At 41.5% G+C, this 26,033-nt stretch overlaps 1 protein-coding gene across 1 annotated transcript in view; it reads left to right on the top strand.

Moving 5' to 3' along the window:
* F8 (coagulation factor VIII) overlaps positions 1–26,033 on the top strand; it is a 117,538-nt gene that overhangs the window by 73,558 nt on the left and 17,947 nt on the right. The window contains exons 15-22 of the mRNA XM_049644531.1: positions 9,258–9,411; positions 11,503–11,715; positions 11,905–12,133; positions 12,557–12,739; positions 14,089–14,205; positions 15,034–15,105; positions 16,334–16,419; positions 21,075–21,230. Of these exons, the coding sequence (XP_049500488.1) occupies positions 9,258–9,411; positions 11,503–11,715; positions 11,905–12,133; positions 12,557–12,739; positions 14,089–14,205; positions 15,034–15,105; positions 16,334–16,419; positions 21,075–21,230 (1,210 nt within the window). The remainder of the gene's footprint in view (positions 1–9,257; positions 9,412–11,502; positions 11,716–11,904; positions 12,134–12,556; positions 12,740–14,088; positions 14,206–15,033; positions 15,106–16,333; positions 16,420–21,074; positions 21,231–26,033) is intronic.

Below are 26,033 nucleotides of genomic sequence, written 5' to 3'. Positions count from 1 at the left end.
AAAGATTTGTGGAAGGAGCAGAAATTAAGAAACTAATTTTGTACATGGTAAGGTAGTTTATATATGAATTTCAAGTTCAAGGAAGATATCTTAGATGGAGATAATACAACTTGATATTATCTGCATAAGAGTAGACCATCATGAGAATAAGTTTAGACAGAAAAGAGGAGAGTTTAAAGAACTAACACTTAAGTTTACAGAGAAAGATTGACAGTGAGGTTAGTGAAAAAAAGAAAAAAAAAAAGATAGAAAATTGGTGTCAGACCGGATGAGAGCACACAGGATGGAGTAATCAGAGTTCCTGGGTGGCTGTCAGTTAAGCGTCCAACTTCAGCTCAGATCATGATCTCACAGTTTGGGTGTTTGAGCCCCACATCAGGTTTTGCACTGACAGCACAGAGCCTGCTTGGGATTCTCTCTCTCTGCCCGCCCCTGTCCCTCCTCTTACCCTCTGTCTCTCTCAAAATAAATAAAACTTTAAAAAAAAGGAAATAGTACTGAGAGTTCAACTAAGACAAGGGCTGAGAATTAGTAAAGATCATCCGTGATTTTGAAAATGTATTTTTAATGGAATAATGGAGATAAAAAAGACTTTTTGAAGTGGCTTAAAGGAAGAATAGGTGGAAAAGAATCCAGCTACTGGTATCCAAATCAGTGGCTACCACTCTGGTCTAAACCATCCTCAACTCTCAACCAAGTTATTGTAATAGCCTCTTAACTGTACTTTCAGCTTCCAGCCTGGCCCTTATACAGTCTTTTCCCTACACAGAAGCTAAAGTAAATTTTCAAAGTGTAATTCTGATTATTGTTCTCTGCTCCAAATCTCCTAGTGGATTTCCTTTCTACCCTTGGTAAATTCCAAAACCTTCACCATGGCCTTCAAGTTTCTGAGATTTGACCCACTGAAACGTCTCTGCTCTCATATCCTACCATTGTTTCCTGCTCACTCTGTTCTAACCACATTGCCCTTATTGTACTTCCTCAGATAGAATAAATATATACCTTTCTCTAGGCCTTTGCACTTTGTGTTCTCTTCTTAGAATTCTCTTCTTTTGATATCCTAATGTTCATCCTCTCACTTCTTTCACATTGCTGCTCAAATTTCATTTTATCAGTGAGGCTTTCCCTGAACACTGTGTATGCATACAGCTCCTACCACACTTTTTCACTGCACTTACTAGCACCTGAAATATTATACATTTACTTGTTTATAGTCTATTTTCCCCAACTAGAAACTACGTTCTTGAAAGCACAAATTTTGAAGGTGTTGTTCAATGGTATATCCCCAAAACCTTAATCAGTTCCTGGCATGTGATAAATGCTTAAATATCTATTGAATTAATTAGTAAATGATGGATGTAGGGAGGCAAGAGCAGGTCTCTCATGTATGTCTGAACTCCAGAGAATGCCAACTGAATGGTAGCACAACTTCCGTGAGCCAAAATAGAGGCAGGGAAACCAGCAAAGGGGCCATTACAGTCATCCAGAGAAGACAGATTATTTAGACCAAAATTGTGGTGGGGAAAATCAAAAGAAATGGAAAGGTGTTGAGTATAATTTGAAAATAAGCAGACAGGACTTGCTGTTAGGTTGAGTATGGGGGCAATGGAGAGAAGGACTCAGATAAAATTTTACGTTTTTTTTTTTAGTTATTTTTTTCCTAAGCAACTAGGTGGACAATGATGACATTTAATGAGATGTGGAAGGCTTGAGGTAGAACAGATTTATTTGAGGAAACACTCAAGGGTCTGTTTTTAACATGTTTACTTTGAGATGCCCACTAGATGCCCAAATTGAGATGTTGAGTAGTCAGTTGGATATATGAGTCTGGAATCCAAGGGAGAGCTCTGTGCTAAAGACAAATAAGCTTGGGAGCCATAAGCATCTTGATAGCATTCAAATAAGACTCAATGGGTCCATCCAGAGAGTAAAAGTAGATGTAAACCATGTCCACTTTAAGCTGGGTCCCCAGGGGTCTACATCCTCAAGGTAACAGTAAGCCAGTTAATTCACTTCATTGACTTGCAGCCCAGTTTTCTGTCATCTGTGTTGTCCATGAAATCTCTGGGTTTATCTTGAAGGTCCAAAATGGCTTCATTCACACATCTGATGCCTTGGCGGAAAATAATGGAAATCTAGACTTGCTGGGACTCTTGACCAGAAGGCCTACATGTAACCTTTCTAGCATGAGAGTACCAGGATAATCAGATTTCATACATAGTGGTTGGCTTCTTCCAGAGAGAGCATACCAGGAGAACTGAGCACTGAGTGACTACATATGATACCATGAGGAGCAATTCTGACTTAACAGAATTGAAAAGTACAACAAAATGGTTGCTGTTTTAAGCCACTAAAGTTTTGATGTAATTTGTGATACAGCAACAGATAGAGGAGACGTAAAGGATAGTGTGAAGTATTTACCTATTTTTTAAAATTTTTAATGTTTATTCATTTTTTGAGAGAGAGACAGCACAAGCGTGGAAGGACAGACAGAGAGGGAGACACAGAATCCAAAGCAGGCTCCAGGCTCTGAGCTGTCAGCACAGAGCCTGATGCGGGGTTTGAACTCACAAACCACGAGATCATGACCTGAGCCCAAGTTGGATGCTTAACTGACTGAACCACCCAGGCCCCAAGATTTACCTATTTTTAATTGAAATTGCAGAAGGAAAGGAAAGAGTGATTAGAGGAGAAGCAATAATTGAAGAGGTAATGGCTTAATATTTTCCAAAATTGAAAAAATTCATGAATGCACAGATTCAGAGAGTTCAACAAACCCCAGAGTGAATAAAAATATCAACACCTAGGAATGTTTCATCAGAGTGAAACTTCAGAAAATCCAAAAGTCTTAAAAGCAGCCAAAGAGGGGCACCTGGGTGGCTCAGTCGGTTGAGCATCCGACTCTGGATTTCGACTCAGGTCATCATCTTTCAGTTTGTGGGTTCGAGCCCTATGTTGGGTTCTGTGCTCATAGTGCAGACCCTGCTTGGGACTCTCTGTCTCCCTCTCTCTCTGCCCCCCCCCCACTTATGTGCATGCACACACACGCTCTCTCTCTCAAAATAAATAAATAAACATTCTTTTAAAAGCAGCCAAAGGAAAAAGACAGCATACATTCAAATGAGATACAGCAAGGTGACTTTTCAGTAGTGCTAATTAAACATAGAAGACAGGGAAATGATGTCTAGAATGCGTTGAAATACAATAACTGCCAACCTAGAATTCTATATCCATCAAAAATATGATTCAGAATTCAAGGTGAAATGGGACATTTTCAGACAAACAGAAACCTAAATCTCACCACCAGCAAAAACCCAATAAAAATATTCTAATGATGTAGTTGAGACAATAGGAAAGTGATAATGAAAGAAGTAAAAGGCAAAAAAGACTAAAAAAGTAAAGAAAGGATAAATTATGGATAAGTATAAATATTGTTTGTATAAAGAATGGCAAAAACATCTTATGAGGTCTAAGATATAATTGCTTTTTTCACAATGGGTTTGGCACCAAAACACACGTGTCATGAAAACCATCCCTAAATCTAAGCCAAAATTGGAAAGGAAAAAACTCACATCAACACTGTCATCATTGGATGCATAAATTTGGGCAAATCTACCACTCCTAGCCATCTGATCTACAAATGTGGTGAGATCAACAAAAGAACCATTGAAAACTTGAGAAGGAGGCTGCTGAGATGGGAAAGAGCCCCTTCAGGTATGTCTGGATCTCGGACAGACAGAAGGCTGAAAGTGAGTGTGGTATCATTACTGATGTCTCTCCTTGGAAATCAGAGACCAGCAAGTATTATGTGACTATCACTGATGCCCCAGAACAAAGATACTTCATCAAAAACATGATTACAGGCACGTCTCAGGCTGATTGTGCTTCCTGATTGTTGCTGCTGCTGTTGGTGAAACTGAAGCAGGTATCTCGAAGAATGGGCAGATCCATGAGCATGCTCTTCTGGCTTTACACACTAGGTGTGAAACAACTAATTGTTGTTGTTTATGAAATAGATTCCACTGATACAAGGAAGGTATCAGCCAGAAGAGATGCAAGGAAAATGTTAAGGAAGTCAGCACATATATTAAGAAATTTGGTGACAACCCCAACACAGTAGTATTTGTGCCAATTACCGGTTGGAATGATGACAAAATGCTGGAGCCAAGTGCTAACATGCCTTGATTAAAGGGATGAAACGTCACCCACAGAGATGGCTATGCCAAGGGAGCCATGCTGCTTGAAACTCGGGATTGTCTCCTCTCAGTAGATCATCCAACTGACAAGCCCTTTTGTCTACCCCTCTGATATGTCTACTAAATTGGTGATATTGGTACTGTCCTTGTGAGCTGAGTGGAGATTGTTCTCAAACGTGGCACGGTAGTCACCTTTGCTCCAGTCAGTGTTACAACTGAAGTCAAGTCTGTTGAAATGCACCATGAAGCTTTGAGTTAAGCTCTTCCTGGAGACAGTGTGGACTTTGATGTTGAGAACATATCTGCCAGGGGTGCCTGGCTGGCTCAGTTGATGGAGCGTGTGACTCTTGATCTCAGGGTTGTGGGGTTTGAGCCCCACATTGGGTTTAGAGATTACTTAATAATAAAATCTTAAAAAAAAGAATGTATCTGTCAAAGATGTTTGTTGTAACAATATGGCTAGTGACAGCAAAAATGACCCACCAGTAGAAGTAGCTGGCTTCACAGCTCAGATGATTATTCCGAACCATCCAAGCTGGATTGTCACACAGCTTACATTGCTTGCAAGTTTGCTGACCTGAAAAAGATTGATCACTGTTCTGGAAAGAAGCTGGAAGATGGCCCCAAACTCTTGAAACTTGGTAATGCTTCCATTGTTGATATAGTTCCTGCCAAGCCCATATGTGTAGAGTGCTTCTTGGGCTGTCCTCCTTTGGGCCGTTTTGCTCTTCCCAGCGTGACACAGACAGTTGCTGTGGGTGTCTCAAAGACTTCTGTGGCTAATGAGGTCACCAAGTCTGCCGAAAAAGTAAAATGAATATAATCCCTACCTAATACCTGCCACCTCAGTCTTAATCACTGGTAGAACAATCTCAGAAGTATTCCAAATGGCCATTTAAGTTTAACGGTAAAAGACTGGTTAATGATAACAATGCATCCTAAATCCTCAGAAGAGGAGAATGTTTTGTGGACCATTGGTCTGTGTGTGTATGTTGCAGTTTTAAGTTATTAATTTAAAAAAACAATACTTTTTAATGGAAACAACTTGACTGGAGATTATCCCAGAGCATATGAACTTGAAAAACATTTGGGCTAGTGTCTATCTTTTCGAGAGTTTTAGAGTGCCCAATCTTTATAAGTGTTTGCCTTCAAACCAACTAAATAGAGCTCTTTTACAAATTAATTTTAGCAATACCACCCAGATGTCGAAAAGCATGACACATTTGCAACAGATATATAGATAGATGGACACACAAACACAAAGATCTTACAGCTTTTCTTTTTACTAATATTAATGGAGAGGACATTTAGGCTTAATTTCCAAATACCTCCCTCTCTCCTTTTCTTCCCTTCTGATGATATTTCTCCCTAATGTTGGCATGTGAAAGGATGGCCCCCAGGTCCTAGAGAAGGTGGAGATAGAAAATTTACATCCCAAAGGCACAGATTGAGTACAGGAGAATTCCGTTTCCAGGGTCCAGATCTTTTCAAGCATTTTGAGAGGAACCAGCAAAGGTTTGGAGGATTGGCGAAAGGGCAGGTGAACTTTCAACTTATAGAACCAAACCTTTTACCTGGCAGATATTTGCAAGACAAAGGCAGCTCTCTCCAATTCCCCCAAAGAATTGGGTTGTAGCTTTTGTTTTAGGTACTTTTAATCTTTTTAATTTTTCATTAACCTTCTGTAGTGATTCATTCAATGAAGCTATTTTGGAATTTTGAAACCTTTTGGAAGTTTTTGCATACAATTAACATACAAGACCCAATTTGTTTCTTTGATTTGTGAGCTCTTGCTTTTAAGTGCACTTTTTTTTATTTGAGAGAGAGAGAGAGAGAGAGAGAGAGAGAGAGAGAATCTTAAGCAGGTTCCAAGCTCAGGGCAGAGCCTGATGCGGGGCCCCATGCAGTGCTGGACACGGGGCTCAGTCTCACAAACCATGAGATCATGACCTGAGCCAAAATCAAGAGTCAGATACTTAACCAACTGAGCCACCCAGGTACCCCTTAAATGCACTTTTTAAGTGATCTTATCTATTTGTTTTTGTTTTTGTTTTTGTTTAATTTAATTTCAAGTTAGTTAACATACAGTATAGTCTTGGGTTCAGGAGTAGAACCCAGTGATTCATCACTTACATATAACACCCAGTGTTCATCCCAACAAGTGCTCTCCTTAGTACCCATCACCCACTTAGCCCACCCCCCCCAACCCACCTCTGTCCAGCAACCCTCAGTTTGTTGTCTGTATTTAAGAGTCTCTTATGGTTTGCCTCCCTCTCTGTTTTTATCTTATTTATCCTTCCCTTCCCCTATGTTCATCTGTTGTGTTTCTGAAATTCCACATATGAGTGAAGTCATATGATATCTGTCTTTCTCTGACTGACTTTATTTCATTTAGCATAATACATTCTAGTTCCATCCATGTTGCTGCAGATGGCATTCTTTTTCATTACCCAGTAGTATTCTATTGTATATATATACACCACATCTTCTTTAGCCATTTGTCAGTCGATGGACATTTGGGGTCTTTGGAACATTCCCCATAACACCCATTATAATTCCAGGTTGTTTTTAGTAAAATTTTGCCTCCTTGCTAGACATCTGCAGCTTCTGGCACTATAGTTCTTACATGTGAAAGACGGCACACTCAGCTCTCTGGATACAAAGGATCCCATGTGTTTAGCCAGCTCTTTGAATTTCTCAGAGCCAAGCTAATGCCTAAGCTCTTTGACTTCTGAGATACTCTTTTTGCCACAGCCTTTACTTCACATGCACATTAATAGAAAGCAATAGTAACTGGAAGAACAGAACTGTGGACACCAGCAGTAACCAACACACTAGGGACTGGGACAGGATTAAACAAACAGGCCTAAAAGAATGGAGACCACAAACTGATTCCAAACCAATAGACAATTGCAGCTGCCACCAGCAGTTCCCAGCATGGAATCTGGAGAATAATTCCAAACACGGGGGGAATTGCAAATTAAACCATTACGAGTTCCCAACGTGGCATCCAGGGACAAAACCAAAAACCGTGGTTTAGATGTTACTGCAGACTGGCCCATAGTGGTCCCTGCATGCACATCCAGCAAGTCCTAGCGTGGACTAAACCGGCCGACTCCACTGATAGAGACAGTAGAATAGAACTGAGGAAAGCACTAAACCAGCAGAGCCCAGTCAATAACGACTGCAGACTAGAAACGGGGAAGGGACTCCAACATGGAACTGGGGACTGAACCAAGGGCTGGCTCTTTGTTAGAGCCTCCTGTCACTCAGGACTGACCTATTAACCCTGCACTGGAAAGCCAGTTGCACTTGGAGCTTGAAAGCAAAAAGCGCAGAACTCAACTAAGGAACTCACCGCGACCCCGGGAAGCAGGAAGAAAATGAACTCAAAGGGCTCACAGGGTGCCATACTTTCCTGTTTTGGAATGCCATCAGAGGTTCACTTTGGAGCCTGTTGCTGCCACCAAGTCTGTTAAAAAACAAAATTCAAGCAAGTAAATCAGTTTATGAAGTGCTTTATGAGGTTATCATGAATTAGGCAGCATTCCATCTAGCAAGCAGAGAGATGCTCTGAGGAGCAATACAAATGGAAGATGGGGCAAGGAGGTTGGTTATTAGCACAAGAAAAGGGTGCTTCAGCCCAGGATAGCTTTTTGGGGAGAAGGGAAGAACAAGATTTTGATCATGCAGATGACCTCACTAATGCTGATCTGGAAATTTCAGATTGAGTGTCAAAAGGTTACATTCCTGGGATTGGTTGAGACTGTGAATCTTGTTTTGCTCTCCTTGGTGACAAATGACTCCAATTTGGGCTTTTTCTTAACAAAACAAAATACAACTAGATGCTGTTTCCAAGCTACAGAGCTGAAGCATAGGAGTATGAAAGGTGAAAGGAAAAGGATGGAAAATGGCACGCCATGCAAATCCAAAGCTTCTGGATAGAGAGTAGGTCATGGCAGGCCAATGCTCCTGCTGCAACTATAAAAACTAGATAAATGCTAAAAATCCATATTTTAAAAATCTTTGGAGAGCTGTAGAACAATAAGAATTGGATGAACTAAAATTTAAGTGCAAGAGGACCACCTAGTTGCAGTGATGATCAGCAGTTGTTTTCTTTCTTGGTGGGTTTGCTGAAGTGTCTTACAGGCTGAGTGAACGGAGACTTTATAATTCCTCAATCAAAAGTCTGGGACGGGGCGGAGTGGGGGGGGGGCAGAGGCGCCTGGGTGGCTCAGTCGGTTAAGCGTCCCACTTCGGCTCAGGTCATGATCTTGCAGTTCACGGGTTTGAGCCCCACATCGGGCTCTGTGCTAACAGCTCAGAGCCTGGAGCCTGCTTCGGATTCTGCGTCTCCCTCTCTCTCTGCCCCTCCCCTGCTCACATTCTGTGTCTGTCTCTCTGTCTCTCTCAAAAATGAATAAACATTTAAAAAAATTTAGAATAAGTTTATAAGCCCTACGTACATTTAACATCCAACAAATATTTTTTGACCACCTACTATGGGCCGGGCACTTGTTCCAGCTGCAGGGAATACAGCAGTGGACAAAACAGACAAATGCGCTGCTTTCATAGAACTTATGTACTAGTGAAGCCTGAAGGGAGAGTATGTCAGGAAGATGGAGGGGTTAACTATGCAAAATGTTGCTTAGTCATCCAATAAGATGAGGACATAACAAAATTGACTATCAGCTTTGATAAGCTGCTCCCCTGATTTGGATATCATCTGAATATGGATAGTGTTCATCTAGATCTCTTGTGAGCTCTCAGCCTCTAGGTATTTGCCAATTGAATTTACACAGATATCCATGTGTTCAAAACTGTATACTCCAACCACCTCGTCCTCCAGGGTTCCCCATCTCAGTGAATTGCATCACCATCCATCCATTTGCCCAAATCAGAAGCCTGGAGGTTCTCTTTAATCCTTTGTTCTCCTCTCTCCACTCCATTACACTTCCAGTTCATCATCAGTTCTACTAAATGTGTCTCAACTACAGGGAGGGCAAGAATGTGAGCTTTTTCTGCCCACCTGGTCCATGAAGACATTGCTTTTCTTCCCAGGGCACCAGGTGGGGATGTCCCTCAGTTCAAGAAGGTGGTTTTCCAGGAATTTACTGATGGATCCTTCACTCAGCCCTTATACCGTGGAGAGCTGAATGAACACTTGGGACTCTTGGGGCCATATATAAGAGCAGAAGTTGAAGACAATATCATGGTGAGTTAAGGACAATGGAATTAAAAAAAATTAATCATATATATATATATACATACACATTGTTTCTAATTATAAGAATAATGTATTCTTGGGGCGCCTGGGGGCTCAGCCGATTGAGCATCCCACTCTTGGTTTTGGCTCAGGTCACGATCTCACAGTTTTGTGAGTTTGAGCCCCACATTGGGCTCTGCACTGATAGCACAGAGACTGTTATGGATTTTCTCTCTCTCTCTCTCTCTCTCTCTCTCTCTCTCTGCCCCTCCCCCACTCGAACTGTCTGTGTCTCTCTCAAAATAAATAAATAAACTATAAAAATTAAAAATTAAAACTAATGTATTCTCGGCACCTGGGTGGCTCAGTCAGTTGAGCGGCCGACTTCAGCTCAGGTCATGATCTCATGGTTCATGAGTTTGAGCCCCACATCGGGCTTGCTGCTGACAGCACAGAGCCTGCTTCAGATCCTCTGTCACCCTCTCTGTCCCTCCCCTGCTCATGCTCTCTCAAAAATAAATTAAAAAATTTTAAAAAATAATGTATTCTCACTTTTGAAAAATTTCAAAGTATAGAAAATAAAGAAGTTGAAAAATAATCCCATAACTACCATTTTGGTATATGTTATCTTTGTCTTATGTATCCTTCTCTTTATGGGTTCAGAATTATACAATGTATAATTCTACTTCTTTTGACTAAATATCATGTGGTATTTCTCATGTCATTAAAAAGACTTTCTAAATACTTTTGTTTAATGATGGCATAGTAGTCTATTATGTGAATATATGGTTTACTTAGCCATATACTTTGAACAACCTTTTAAATAGTTTGATATTTTTTCAACAGTTCAGTAATGCTGTAATCACAACCGTTTACCAGGACAAAATTCTGGAAGAGCAATGTAGAGAAACATTCATTATCTGTTAATGTCCTTTGCCCATTTGACATTTTTTGGAGGGAGTGCTCTTCTTATCAATTTATATTACCATATCTGTTATATATTTTTCCAAGTTTGTTGTCTTTTAATTTTATATATAGTGGTTTTTTAAATAAAACAGGTTTGAATTTTTAGGCAGTAACCCATAAATCTTTCCTTTATGACACTTACATAGCTTTTATGTTTATAAAAATCCTTCCCTTGAGGTACCTGCATGGCTCAGTCGGTTGAGCGTCAGACTTTGGCTCAGGTCATGATCTCATGGTTCGTGGGTTCGAGCCCCACGTCGGGTTCTGTGCTGGCAGCTCAGAGCCTGGAGCCTGCTTCAGATTCTGTGTCTCCCGCTCTCTCTGCCCCTCCCCCACTCGCACTCTGTTTCTCTTTCTCTGTGTCTCTCTCTCCCCCCAAAAAACAAACATTAAAATAAATAAATAAAAATCCTTCCCTATACAAAGATTGTTTTTCTTAAAATCACACTTTCTTCAACTTTATTTTACAGTTTAATTTCTTAACATTTAACCTTTTACTCCATCAGTAATTCCTGTAGACTAGAAGTTATTTTGATGCATTGTGTGAGCCAAAAATTAAAGTAGTTTTATTCTTTTCCAAAAATAGTCATCCATTGGTCCAATTGAGTGTTTACATTAAGGATATAGAAGGACCTAAGATTATGAGATTGCAAGTGAATTTTTTTTTCTGTCTTGATTCTGATTTTAGCTTCCATATGTCATATGAAGCATGTTTAACTTTTAAACAACTGAAGTCTTTTTTAAGGATCATATGCATTCACCCTAGAATTTGTCATAAGAACCATATGATTCAATTCCTGGGCTTATGGTCTCTTAAAACCCCTGGTGTGATATTTTCCCTTTTACTTCAGATTGCTTTTAAGTATTTAGGAATTTTCTCTTTTGCAACTTTCAATTCATGCTTTAAAGATCTTAGAATTCAAAACTTCCCCACTTTCCTCTATAGATCCTTCCTTTTGGGTTCTAATAACATCCATCCTCTGTACCACTTCCTTTGGGTATTAAAACTTGGGAAAAGCCAAAAATAGGCGTTACTATTAGGGACGTAAACCCTAAGTGAAGAACTTTATAAGATCCTGAAACATGACACTTGAATTCTTTTTTAAAATTTGTATTCACTTCTTTTCTCTGCAGGTAACTTTCAAAAACCAGGCTTCTCGTCCCTACTCCTTCTATTCTAGCCTGATTTCTTATGAGGAAGATCAGAGGCAAGGAGCAGAACCTAGAAAAAAGTTTGTCAACCCTAATGAAACCAGAGTTTACTTCTGGAAAGTACAACATCAGATGGCACCCACTGAAGATGAGTTTGACTGCAAGGCCTGGGCTTATTTTTCTGATGTTGATTTGGTAAGTAAGTGTGTACTGTGCCTGCTGTTTACTGGTTTAAAAGGAATGGGCTTTGTGTTATCTGCCAAGAATTTTGGTATTTACCCTAAGTTTAATGGAAAGCTTTAAATAGGGGAGGTGCCATCATATTTGTGTTTGAGAGATATCACTCTGGGATCTACTAAGGAGGATTGATGTCTTCTCTCTCAGGAAAAAGACGTGCACTCTGGCTTGATCGGACCCCTTCTGATCTGCCGCAGTAACACACTGAGCCCCGCTCACGGGAGACAAGTGACAGTGCAGGAGTTTGCTCTGTTTTTCACCATTTTTGATGAGACTAAGAGCTGGTACTTCACGGAAAACATGGAAAGGAGCTGTAGAGCCCCCTGCAGTATCCAGAAGGAGGATCCCACTTTTAAAGAAAAGTTCCGCTTCCACGGTAATAAATCCCACACCCAAATATTACTCCGTGTGAAAAGCACTACAACAGATGAGACGTGAGCCTGATGTTTCCACAGTATATGAATTGGGAGTGTATGTATGGGAGTGGAATCCTCACAGGAAACAATACTTTTTACTGGAGTAGAGGGAAAGAAACTTCTAGAATAGATCTTTTTAACTTACTTTAATGTTTATTTATTTTTGAGAAAGAGAGCATGAGCAGGGGAGGGGCAGAGAGAGAGGGAGACACAGAATCCGAAGCAGGCTCCAGGTTCTGAGCTGTCAGCACAGAGCCCGACGTGGAGCTCAAACCCACGAACCGTGAGATCATGACCTGAGCCGAAGTCCGACGCTCAACTGAGCGAGCCACACAGGTGCCGCGAGAATAGGTTTTAACAGCCTTCTTTGTGTTCTCCTCCAGCAATCAACGGCTATGTGATGGACACACTACCCGGCTTGGTAGTGGCTCAGGATCAAAAGATCCGATGGTATCTGCTCAGCATGGGGAGCAATGAAAACATTCATTCTATTCATTTCAGTGGGCAGGTGTTCACTGTACGGAAAAAAGAGGAATATAAGATGGCAGTCTACAACCTGTATCCAGGTATGAGTTAGTTTGTGCTCTTTCTGACTACTGTACCTATTGTTCCACTCAAATGGTCCGGGCACTGGGAGAGCAATCCAAGGACAGAGCACACACACTCCCTGATCTCAGGTAACTTACTTCTTCAACTCACTTTACTCTATAGAGACATACTAAATAATTTAGCAAATGAGCATGATGATTTCAGATACAGATAATGTGCTCTAAAAGAAACAGAACAGAAAGCAGGAATAATTCATGTTGCAGCACTTTACTAGGAAAAGGAGATTATTTTCCCCATCTGAGATCCCACACGGCACTAGCAGTTATCCATAGAGTGATTTGTTTATGTATATAACCAGTATATCGATTAAGCAGTACTCATAATGTTGATCAGCTTTCATCATGGGAATGAACTTCTCCCGTTCTTGTGTAAAACTTCCAATAAGTTCAATGACTTTTCTGCTCACTGTTTTCTTTTTAATTTATTTTTGAGAGAGAGAGCGCAAGCAGAGGAAGGGCAGAGAGAGAGGGACAGAGAATCCCAAGCACAGAGCCCCATGTGGCGCTCGATCTCATGAACTGTGAGGTTATGACCTGAGCTGAAATCAAGAGTTGGACGCTTAACTGACTGAGCCACCCAGGCGCCTCTCTGCTCACTCTTGCGTAATAAACATTCCTGCAGTCACTTTACATCACAAATACAGTTCAAGTACAAAGCAGCAGTGTCCACTCCGAGATACCTACATTGGGAAAGGGAGGCACAGTTGAGTCCTTTCTTCCTCTACCTTGTGTTTATTGTGTGTCCCCCTGCTCCCAACCCTGGCTGCTGCTTTTCAACTCCAGCATGGAAAGGGTAAACTTACAACACCCTTATCCTAGTTGGCACCTTAAGGGGCACCTTTATCCTAGTTGGCCGCTTGTGACTCATTCCTCAGCCCCTCAGCCTTCACCTCTAGCTTCTTGCTGCCAGGTTACTTTAGCCTCAAGGTGGCCCTAGTGGACCAGATCCATGAGGACCTTGCCCAGGCCTCCCTGTCCCAGGGAGCTCACATGTGCCCAATGGGAAATAAACCTTTGTCTCTGGAAAACCCTGAGACTGCAGTGGCTTTCTCCTGTCTGCACCAGCAAAGGCTGCCACCACCCTGTCTCTCCTATTTCCCAGGGCTGGGGGCTGCCATGACTCAATCCCCGGTGCCTCAAAACTGTAGGGCTCACATAGGGAGCACTTTGGGTTTGAGGGTCCGAGGGTGGTAGAACTAACTTAGGTAGATCTCCTTTGATATTCTGCATAAACCAATGCATCTGCCAGTCATTTTTTTTTTTTTTAGCAAAAAGAAATCATTTTTGTTCCTTTTGTTTTTGATAAGGTGTTTTTGAGACAGTGGAAATGCTACCATCCAAAGTTGGAATTTGGCGGATAGAATGCCTAATTGGTGAACACCTGCAAGCTGGGATGAGCACTCTCTTTCTGGTATACAGCCCGAGTGAGTAGCGCTGTGCGCAGAGGCCCCCTTCCTAGTCAGCCCGCTTCTCGTTTTTTTTAGGGAGAAATAGAGCACACAAATGGGGGAGAGGGGGAGAGACAGAGACAGAGACAGAGGCAGAGAGACAGAGAGAATCTCAGGTAGGCTCCACACTGAGTGTGGAGCCCAACGCAGGGGTCAGTGTCAAGACCCGGGGATCGTGACCTGAGCCAAAATCAGGAGTCAGAGTGTCAACCGGCGGAGCGTCGCCCCACCCTGGGCGCCCCGCCTCAGCCTACTTCCATACAGCTTTCCTCCTTCCTCCAATGCTTGCCTTTGTCAAGAAATCAATGCAAGCTTATGGTCATTTCCAAATCTAAAGTGAATATTGCTGGTACAAATGATCAGAGTCCCCAGAGAAGGGCAGATATGGTTGAAGCTTCAAACATTTTGAACCCGAAGCTGTAAATATATAACAAACCAGTGCTAAAAATATCTTCATTTTCACAACTCAGTGAAGCTCCAAGAACAATTTGGGAAACTTAATTTTGGTTCAGTTATCAAAGATAACTTACAAATATCACCTGGAAGAGTTTGATATTTAACCCTAAGCAAGTAAGAGAGCCATTGCGTTCCTCAGCTGCAGGACACGGATACTTGTGGCACCTAGCTATTGGAGTGAATTAAATGAGACAGAGAGTACAATAAAACATTTAATATAGTTCTTGGCACATCGTGAACAGTAAAAATATGACCATTTGTTGGTGTTCTCCCGTTTTCATTGACTTGCATCTGTGAAGCTACATTTTCTGTATGTCTAGCTGTTGTGTTCCTCCACTTTGATTTCAGAGTGTCAGATTCCACTGGGAATGGCTTCTGGACGCATTAGAGATTTCCAGATCACAGCTTCAGGACAGTATGGTAAATACCATTTTTTGTCTCCAAGAACTGCACTGATTAGATCTTTTTTACTTCTGTTAATTCTGCTCCATAAATGCCTCTCTTTCTTTTTTTTTTAAGTGTGAACTCGATTTTATTTTTAAATGTTTATTTATTTTTGAAAGAGAGAGAGAGAAAGAGAGACAGTGTGCGAGAAGGGGAGGGGCAGAGAGAGAGGAAGACACAGAATTTGAAGCAGGCTCCAGGCTGTCAGCTGTCAGCACAGAGCCCGATGCGGGGTTCAAACTCACAAACTGTGAGATTATGACATGAGCTGAAGTCGGATGTGTAATGACTGCGCCACCCAAGTGTTCCTAAGAATTATTTTTCTATTTTTAAATGATTGGGAAAGAACAAAAGAAGAATGTATTATCACATGTGAAAGTTATATGAAACTCAAATTTCAGTGTCTGTAAATAAAATCTTCTATGGGTACATACAGCCACACCCACTCACTTAGAATTGTCTACAACAGCAGTTACATAGCTGAAACAGAGACCAGATGATCTGCAAAGCCTAAATTATTTACTATCTGGCCATTTACGGAAAAAAGTTTGTCAATCCCTGTTTTAGAGGGAGCAAAATGCCCTCTGAAAGTGAAGCTTGAGAGTGATATACCAAAATAGTATTATTTTTCTCTGCATAATTGTATTATTTTTCTCTGCATAAACGGATACTTTTTTCACTTTTATTTTTATTTATGTCTTATTTTTTTTAATTTTTTTAACATTTATTTATATTTGAGAGACAGAGAGACAGAGCTCCAGCAGGGGAGGGGCAGAGAGAGAGGGAGACACAGAATCCAAAGCAGGCTCCAAGCTGTCAGCACAGAGCCCGATGTGGGGCTCGAACTCACCAGTGGTGACATCATGACCTGAGCTGAAGTCGGACGGTTAACTGACTGAGCCCTCCAGGAGCCCCTGTGTCTTATTTTTATTTTTCATTTTCTAACTTTGCTACCAGGAACATACATTTTGTAATAAAGAAATAATGATATTATTCTATAGTACTGGTAACACATTCCAGTGTCAGCTAATTAGAGGTACTAATAAACAAAATTATTAAGTTTAGAAAATAAAATACTACTATGTTTTATGCCTTTATCTTCTCCACAGCTAGGTGTACCCTTTCTCAAGAGAGAAAGTTTATTTCCTAAGTGTCTAGGACCGACCCAGCTGAATCTAATCTCTCTCCCCTTTCTTGGGCAAAGGACAGTGGGCCCCAAAGCTGGCCAGACTTCACTATTCTGGATCAATCAATGCCTGGAGCACCAAGGACCCCATTTCCTGGATCAAGGTTAGAAAGTGCCTCGTGTTCAGTCATGTCGTGTGTTCTCTTGCAAGCTCAAAACGTTATACATCTGCTTTAAGCCATAGTCATTGTCGTCAAACTCCAAGTAACAGACCAGGAAAGAACACAGTGGCTTAGGATTTGTACAAAGACAATGAGGAATAATGATTTGGGATCGAGTATGCTGATATGTTAGTCCAATATGGGAAACAAACTGGGAACCGGTGACTGAAACAGCGTCTTTAGGGTCATTCAGTATCTTTTCAAATGACAAAGTCTTTCAGATCTGCTCACTCCCCGTTTCCTCTAGAGCCACACTGCCCAGTAGAAACACACTTCGAACCGCAAATGCAACCATGGGTGTCAGTCAACATTTCCCAGTGGCCACATTTAAAAAGAAACATCTGAAATTCATTTTAATGATATATGTGATCCAACATAGCTAAAAATGCTACCAAATGAGCATGTGCTAAGTCGGGACTGTGACCCTTCAAGGGCACACATATAGGAACTCATGCCAACTCCACCCTCTGCCTAACCACAAGCGTAGCTTCCTTCTAGAGCCCACCCAGGGAAAGGGAGAAAACGTGACTGCTTCCAGGTTTGTTTTCAACCCTCTAACGCGCCTCCATGTCCGGTACTTACAGCCCGAAGCGGGGAATGCACACACGCCCCGCCACCTTGTCTCCCCACGTCGGGTCCTCGTGCTGCTGACTTCTGAGCTGACCGACGCCATTACCTACACATTTCCCTCCTTTGCTGCAAGACAGCATCTGCTCCTGTTTTCTTGAGATTAAGATACTAAATAGGGATTGGGGAGAGATAAAGTGGCGCACGAGTGAGACCTGGAAAGAGCACATCTCTCAGTGTCACAGTGGCTCATTGGTCGTCAGCATGGCCAGTTGTGGCTCAGCCTGAACTGGCGCTCACTGATTCCTAAGTATGTCTGTTTCTTTGTGAGGCGGCCAAACCACATGTTTTCACCGTGTATTTCCGCGGTTATCACTTTCAACCCGACATGTATCCCTGGGTCATGGATACCATCATCCATTTGGGTGCCCTGCGTCTGGTGTTCCATTGACGTATCTATTTATTGAAACAGCATTCTCATTTCCATTTGGGGAATTCTATCTCCCTAACTGCACATGACCTCCCAGGACTAGTAACTGGAGTGCCTTTTCTGTGCCCAGCCAAGAACTTGAGTAATACACAGCATTACGCTTCCACTTAGATTTGGCCCATTGTTCCAGCTTGCCAAGCTTCTGTCTCCCAAAGACTGTCTTAGTCTTTCCAGTTTCACATAATTTACTGACTTGATCAATACGCTTTTTTATACTTCAGCAAATTCATGATCAAAATATTGATATACACAGGGCTTCCTTACTGGGTGCTTTAAACAAATCAAGTTAGTAAATCCCTACCACACCTGTCATTATCATTGTCATTTCAGCTAAGAAAGCTCAAACAAAGTTAAATAACTTGCCCAGTCACAGCCAGTAAGTGGTTGAGCCAAAATTCAAACCCTGATAGTTGGGCTCCAGAGGCCTAATTTGTAATCATTATACTATACTGTTTCTAGAATGCTCCCTTCAGGTTGATAAGCATCTGTTAACTGCCATGGTTTGCTTATGGTAATTGAACCACAAATCCTCACTTAATTGTATTACCATCCAATCTGTATTAAATCACCTCATCCTGAAGGTTTTGTTTTTTGTTTTGTTTTGTTTTGTTTTGTTTTTGCCATCATATTCTACTGAAGCCCAGATACACATTTTCATGATCTGGTGACTTTATACAATAAATATCCAAGGGAAATAGAAAGAAAGAAAGAAAGAAAGAAAGAAAGAAAGAAAGAAAAAGAAATGGTTCTAGGGAGCCAGGCTGGCAGTCAGAGATGTCTAGCTGCCATGTTTGTATTTGTGCACCCGGTGACTCATTACTGCTTTGCTTACTCCCTCATACAGAGGTGTATCCTGTTGTCATAGGTGAAGATGTTGACTCTGTAAATGCCAAGTCGCTCTGAGATTCCAATTATAATAGAGAAGAAGCACAAGAAAGTGAAGTAGATGAGACTGGCGGTTTGCCAAGAATTCATCAGTTGCAGAACACAGGTGGAAAGGGTGGCTGGCAAGGCTTTCTTACAACTGCTAGAAAGTGCAATAGTCAGTGGTCCAAAAGAGACCTCGCATACACAACATAGAAAACAGTACAACTCAATTCAACAAAAGTCATGAGTTTTGCCCCTCGTACTTACAGTTGTTTATGCCCCGACACCAAGAGTAAAACTAAAGTGTCTTCAATTGAAAGTATCTTCTAATCGGGGCGCAGATAGTGCTATAGCTTCTGAAGACTGTGCCACTCTCTGTCCTGCAGCCCTCCTTCTTCTTCTCCTGTACTTACTGCTACGTGATGCTGTAAACAAAAACATCTATATAACATGTAGTCTGTTTCTCTAACTCAAATGTAAGTTACATTAGGGCAGGGCTTTTGTTTTCTTGTTCCCTGCTCAATTCCAGTTCCTAGAACAGTGCTTAGCACATAACAAGTGCTAAAAACATCTTCTTTGAATGAATGGATGGATAGATGGATGGCACTTACTGAAGGAGACAGTTTTGAAGCTCAAGTGTCATTACCAGTCCAATCTGAGTGTGCCAGGCATCTGTGAGAAGTTAAGTTGGACTTGCTTATCAGGGCGCTGATGCCACAATTCCTTCTAATGCTTGCATGGCCCGTGCTGTCTTCTTTAAGAACCAGTCATTCCTATGTAAGAAACAAAACAGATGAACATAGGGGAAGGGAAGCAAAATTAAGATAAAAACAGAGAGGGAGACAAACCAGAAGGGACTCTTAAACACAGAGAACAAACTGAGGGCTGCTGGAGGAGTTGTGGGTGGGGGGATGGACTAAATGGGAGGTGGGTACTAAGGAGGGCACTTGTTGGGATGATCACTGGGTATCATATGTAAGGGATGAGTCACTAAATTCAGTCCTGAAACCAATACTACACGATATATTAACTGCCTCAGATTTAAATAAAATTTCAAAATATATATTAAAAAAAATAAACATTATCATTCAAACATCTATTCACTTCAAACAAATTTCTTTAAAAACAAACAAAAAGAACCAATTATTCCTTACCACTCTGCCATTATTCACTCATTCATTCCAAAACATTTCCTGTGCATCAGTATTATACCAGATGCCAGGTTAGGTTCTAGAGCTAGAGAGAATATAAAAGCTACCATTTAGGGGTGCCTGGGTGGCTCAGTCGGTGAAGCTTCCATTTATTTATTTATTTATTTATTTATTTATTTATTTATTTTCAGAGAGAGACAAAGAGAGCACCAGCCAGGAAGGGGCAGAGAGAGAGAGGGAGAGAGAAAACCCCCAACAGACTCTGCACTGTCAGCGTGGAGCCTGACATGGGTCTCAAACTCATGAAGTGCAAGATCATGACCTGAGCCAAAACCAAGAGTTGGTCACTCAAACGACTGAGGCACCCTGGTGTCCCCCTGCCCCAATTCTTCTTTTTTTTAAATGTTTATTTTTAAGAGACAGAGCATGAGCAGGTGGAGGGGCAGAGAGAGAGGGTACAAAGGATCTGAAGCGGAATCTGCACCAACAGCAGTGAGCCTGATGTGGGGCTCAAACTCACAAACCGTGAGATCATGACCTGAGCCGAAGTCAGACACTCACCTGACTGAGCCACCCAGGTGCCCCTGAGCTTCTGATCGTTGATTTCGGCTCAGGTCCTGATCTCATGGTTCATGGGATCAAGCCCCAGGTCTGTCAGCATGGAGCCTGCTTGGGATTCTCTCTCCCTCTCCCTCTCTCTCTGCCACACCCCACCCTCAAAATAAATAAATAAAAACATAAAAATAAAATAAAAGCTACCATTTATTAAGTGTTTAGTATGTGTCAGGCACTGAACTCAGCACATCACATGCATTAACCCCTTAATCCTCTGGTAAACCTTTGCGATAAACACCATTATTATTTCTACTCTACATATAAAGAAATTGAGACACACAGAGGTTAGGTGACTCAAACAGGTTCACTGCCTTAAGGATCACAGTCTAATGATGAAGGAATATAAGCAAAGAAAGCTTTATAATATAATGCAATAATATGCTCTCATGAAGTTTTATACACAAAGTGAAATAGAAGTATAGAGAAAGGAGCACTAAATATATCTGGGCAAGTCAGGGAAGGCTAACCAGGAGAAATCGTTTCTGAAGCAACACTTGGATAGACAGCGGTCTATCACTGATAGTGATGTTGGGATGGAGACTGGTCTGGGGAGAGGGGAGGAAATCGGCTTTGCCGAGGCTGACACTGAGGCTGAGGCAAAGCACTAGGTTATGTGGGTCCCTAAGTGCAGCACACGGGATGCGGGTACAGGAAGTAAGGCCCATTGATTTGGAAGTGGTCTGGTGTGTCAGGAAGTAGGCTGAGAACCCAATAAGCCCTTTCCTTCTTGTTCCCATCATTTATCTCCCTGCTCCACACACATCCACATTCCAACGTTGCCGTCTATTTCACTGCACGTCCAAGGTGATACTGAGCATATCCGTGTTGATGTAGATTCTTCTTAAGCCAATAATGAATTTCAGAAGGTGGTACATACATTTAAGATAAAGTGTTGTTTTAATTGGCAGGTGGATCTGTTGGCACCAATGATCATTCACAGCATCATGACCCAGGGCGCCCGTCAGAAGTTGTCCAGCCTGTACATCTCTCAGTTTATCATCATGTATAGTCTTGATGGAAAGAAGTGGCAGAGTTATCGAGGGAATTCCACTGGGACCTTAATGGTATGTCATGAGTTCTTTTAAGAGAATGCATGAGTGTTTTAAAGAGCTTCTGACAGATTTCAGATATGGGACAAACACTCCTACCTTCTACAAACTTAACTCCAAAAAAGATTTTTCCACTTTGGGGCAATAGGAGTGATTATGGATGTCTGGATAAAAACATAGTAGCATCAAAGATCTCCTAGATAATACAAATGAAGAGGTATGCTCTGTTGACAGAAATCTGTGACTCGGGACTGAGTGGATTGATAACATTATGAGTTTGCTTATGGATATTCTAAGTGTGAGATGACAGTAGGGCCGTCAGGTGGAATATCCAGCAGGCGGTAGCTTGAAGACTTGAGTTCATGGGGGCAGCACCCTAATGGAGGTAAAGATCTGTGTCTTCCACATAAAGGGCCAGGGGAAACCTTGGGAAGTGATCACAAGACCCTTCATTCAACAGGCTCTTGATATTGGGGTTGTGGGTTTGAGCCCCATGTTGGGTGCACAGTTTACTTGAGATACACACACACACACACACACACACACACACACACACATATATGATATTTATTCTCCTCATGCCCTCCTTTTAGAGGATTTGGCTTTATCTCTCCACTGAAGGTCACTGCTCCCTTCACAGTGGCTTTCTTCTCTCCCTGGTGTGGTTGCTATCACTGACTAGCAAACCACCCCAAAATTTAATGCCAAACCATTTTGTTCACAGATTCTATGGGTCAGGACTTTTAGCAGGGTACAATAGGGGTGGCTGTCTGGGCTCCACAATATCTGGGGCCTCAGCTGGGAAGATTTGACAGCTGGGGGCTGAAAGCATCTGGAAGCATCTTCACTTGCATGTGTGATAATTGGTGTTGACTGACCTAGCTAGGGCTGCAGCTGCGGCTGCTGAGGGAAGTAACTCGGTATGGCCTTTCCATGAGGCCTGGGATTCTCACAGCATGATGGTCACATATCTATCCAGATTCAAGAGGAAGAGACAGATGCCACTTCTCAGTGGGAGGAATGCAAGGAACTTGTGGTCTTTTCTGTAAACCACTGTCATCCAAGTATCACCAGTGATGCTATGGGATGAGATACAGATGGTGACAAAAACCCTGGGAGATTAAATTGACAGGGGCATTTAGTCAGTATGGTGATAACTATAGCATCGCCTGGTTGTAGAATGACCTGTCTACCTTTCATAGCCCTTATTTTTATGGCATACGTAGGGGAAATAAATTAAATGTTAAACATTATGAATATACACAAAGAAGAACACCCGTGGATGTACATATAGAATTGGGCCACATCCATGGAGCTCTGGAGGACACTGCCACATCCTGTGGTTGTAGACAGATACGTGGACTTAAGACCAAGTCTAAGGGCTGAGCATATGAATTACAGACTTGCCATGGAATGGTCAACCCCACCGGGTCTCTTATGCTAAGGTAAGGGCACTGGTGGAAAGAAGGGGAGCTCTGAGACCTGGGTGGGCAGATTTACACACACATGGATAAGGCTGAGAACCGCCAGCCTCCAAATGCCCCTGAATCCCCTTGCCTGGGGAGCGACCTTTCCACAACCTCCAAGGCAGTTTTCTTTTCTCTGCATAAAAGTCTTCTGGTGACTACACCTGCAACTGTTGCCTCACAAGCCAGTGTCTCGTGTCCTTAGGGCCCCTGTTTGGCCACTACAAAAGTCAGATGAGTCATGAGGAAATGATACATCATCACAAATTTAGTCAGGTGGTGATGACAAAAAGTTTGCAATCCCAGATGTGGCATCTTCTCCAGAGCAAATTAACACAGCCCCAGGCACCTGACACTGACCTGGAGCATACTTTTTCCTTCATTCCCATTGATAAGCAAAATCAGGATAGATTTGCACTTACAACGTAGGATCGGGAGTATTAACTTTACTGTTCATGTCTCAGGACAATGCCGGCTCCTGTTCTTTGTTATAATATACACCCAAGGGACTCCAAACGTGTTGACATCCCACAGAACACCACACTGGCCCATTATATTGATGACGTTATGCTGGCAGGACCTGGTAAACAGAAGTAGCAATTACCCTAAATGCTTTTGTGATTAATATAAACACACACAGAGAGACACATATATAGACATATATGTAAAACAAATAAGCCCATCTTTTCTTGACTTTACTGTGAATGGATCCCGTATTTCACTCTTTAACATAATGTTCACTGTTTCAAACAAATACTTTTTTTAATGTTTATTTATTTATTTTGAGAGAGAGAGAGGAGCGCACAAGCAGAGTAGGGGCAGAGAGAGAGGGAGAGAGAGGACCCCAAGCAGGCTCCATGCTCTGCAAGATCACAACCAGAGCCAATATCAAGAGACAGTCACTTTAACCGACTGAGCCGCCCAGCCACCCCTCAAACAAATACTTTCTACCACATTTAAAAATTTCCTTCCACTCCTTTTTATTTGCAATGGCTGCACAATTTCATCAAATGCTTTTTCAGCATCTTTGGTATGATCACATTTCTTCTCTTTCCTATTGTCAAAATACAGTTAACATCCAGTGGTGTGCTGGCAAATGTTTAACACTTGGCTCAGAAGCAAAATGGGGGACGGTTAGGGGGGAAAGGTGTTGATTTGTAGCGTTTGCTCATTTCCATGCTATAAATATTCATTATCATACCTGATTTGTAACAGTCCAATCAGACCTGATTTCAAGCCGATGATTTAATGGCATTGAATGCAGAGTTGGGAACAGATGTGCACAAGTGGCTGTCACAATCCAGGACTAGACAGCTCCAGCACAGCACTGTGAAATCCCTGGGAAAACCACTCTCATTCATAGTGTAATAATCGTTTAAAACTTAGCTGGATGCAATTTGATTACACTTCATTTAGAATTTTTCTATCTATACTAATCAATAAAACTGGTTTACCTTTTTCAAGGGCTCTGTTTATCAGGTTTTGGCATGAGAGTTATATGGAACTTGAAAATAAAGTAGAATGGTTTAATTAATATAGTAATCATGTCTTTAATGAAAGTTAGGTGGAAATGCCACTAGAGCTTTGTGCCTTATTTAGTGGCCTGGCTATCTTTTCCAATCCTTATCTGAATATTGATATTCTCATTTTCTATTCCCTGTAGTTCATTGCTGTGACTGTATACATTAGACTTCTGTCTCCCTGCCTATGTCATAGAGCCATATCTACATGCACACATCTCTCTCTTTTTCCCCTTTATCAGAGTGGGCAAATGTTTGTCTATTCTATTTGATTTTCAGAGAATCAACTCTTGGTCTTAAAATCAAACATAGACTTTGGGCACCTGGGTGGCTCAGTCGCTTAAGCATCCAACTCTTGATTTCCGCTCAGGTCATGGTCTCATGGTTCAGGGGATTGAGCCCCGCGTTGGGCTCCGTGCTGTCAGTGTAGAGCCTGCTTTGGATTCTGTCTCCTCTCTCTACCCCTCCCAAGCTTATGCTGTCAATAAATAAATAACAATTTAAAAAGTAAAACATAGACTTGAAGTTTGTTTTCCAATTAATTTCTGCTCAAAACTTTTAAAATTCTCTTTAATTCTCTTTTGGTTTATTTTTTGTTTCCTAGAATGTCGAGTTAAATGACTAGTTCTTTTGTTTTTACTCTTTCTCATTCAGTGATAATGATACAATATTAACTACTCTCATGAAGGTCATTCATTTAACAGTTACTCAGGAACTACTGTTCTAGGTTCTAGTAAAGGGATGGGTAAGCTGGAGCCCATCCATGGATTTGGACTACCACCTGCTTTTGTATGGACTGTGAGTTAAGAATGGTTTTTACATGTTTAAAGTCGCAAACACAAAGGTTATGGGACAGAGACCATTTGGGGCCTGAAAAGACTAAAATGTTTCCATCTGCTCCTTTACAGAAAGAGTTTGCAGAATGAGGAACTACTCTAATGGCAGCAGAGATGCCTAGAGTGTTAACATGAACCAGAACCCTTCCATCCCAGACCTTCTCTAAACAACAGATTGCAGTCTTAGTCATTGACCTTCAGTGTAGAGGTCCTCAAAGGTTTTTACATCTTCGTATCATTCACATACTAAATATTGTTGCAGCAGCGATATTCTCATCATAGAAGTCCCACATAAATGGGGCAAAGGGAATTGCAATGCCCTTTAAGGATCGCTGCTTCACTGCCACTATCTTCAGTAGTTTTATTAAATTTTTTAATGTTTATTTATTTTCGCAAGAGAGGGGTGGGGGAGGAGCAGAGAGACAAGGATCCAAAGTGGTCTCTGTGCTTACAGCAGAACTCGAACTCACAAACCATGAGATCATGACCTGAGCCAAAGTTAACACTAAACAAACCGAGCCACCTAGGCACCTATATTGTCAGTAGTTTATAACACTTTAAATGTTAATTTTGAATTATCAATGAGCATTTCACTGATGTGGCTCTTTCCCTCTGCTTTTCAAGTTAAAAAGACGACTACTCATGTCTTTTAAAAATATTTATTTTTGGTCATGTTAGAAAACAGTGTTAATTTTATTTATAATTACCAAGTGATTTGTCAAAGTCTGTCGAAATTGCTGAAATCTGGCTTTGGCCCAAATATCTGTGCTATGAAGTTTCTGAGGGAGATATATAAATGAGCCAATGGCAAATAAAAACAACCTTCAAGTTTCCTAAAATTATACTCATATACCCAACACAGGCTCTCTGGTAATCCCTTCCCGCCACTTCCTCAAGGCAAGGAGTTAGACCAGAGGCCTAAGGAGGCTTTTCCTGGAGCCCAAATCCAAATACTATCACCAGCCACATTCCGTAACTCCTAAACATTTTTGTCAT

This window comes from Panthera uncia, chromosome X (assembly GCF_023721935.1).
Source record: "Panthera uncia isolate 11264 chromosome X, Puncia_PCG_1.0, whole genome shotgun sequence".
Classification (NCBI taxonomy): domain Eukaryota; kingdom Metazoa; phylum Chordata; class Mammalia; order Carnivora; family Felidae; genus Panthera; species Panthera uncia.
The sequence above is the reverse complement of the archived record's forward strand: the minus strand, read 5'-3'. Positions and strand labels throughout refer to the sequence as shown.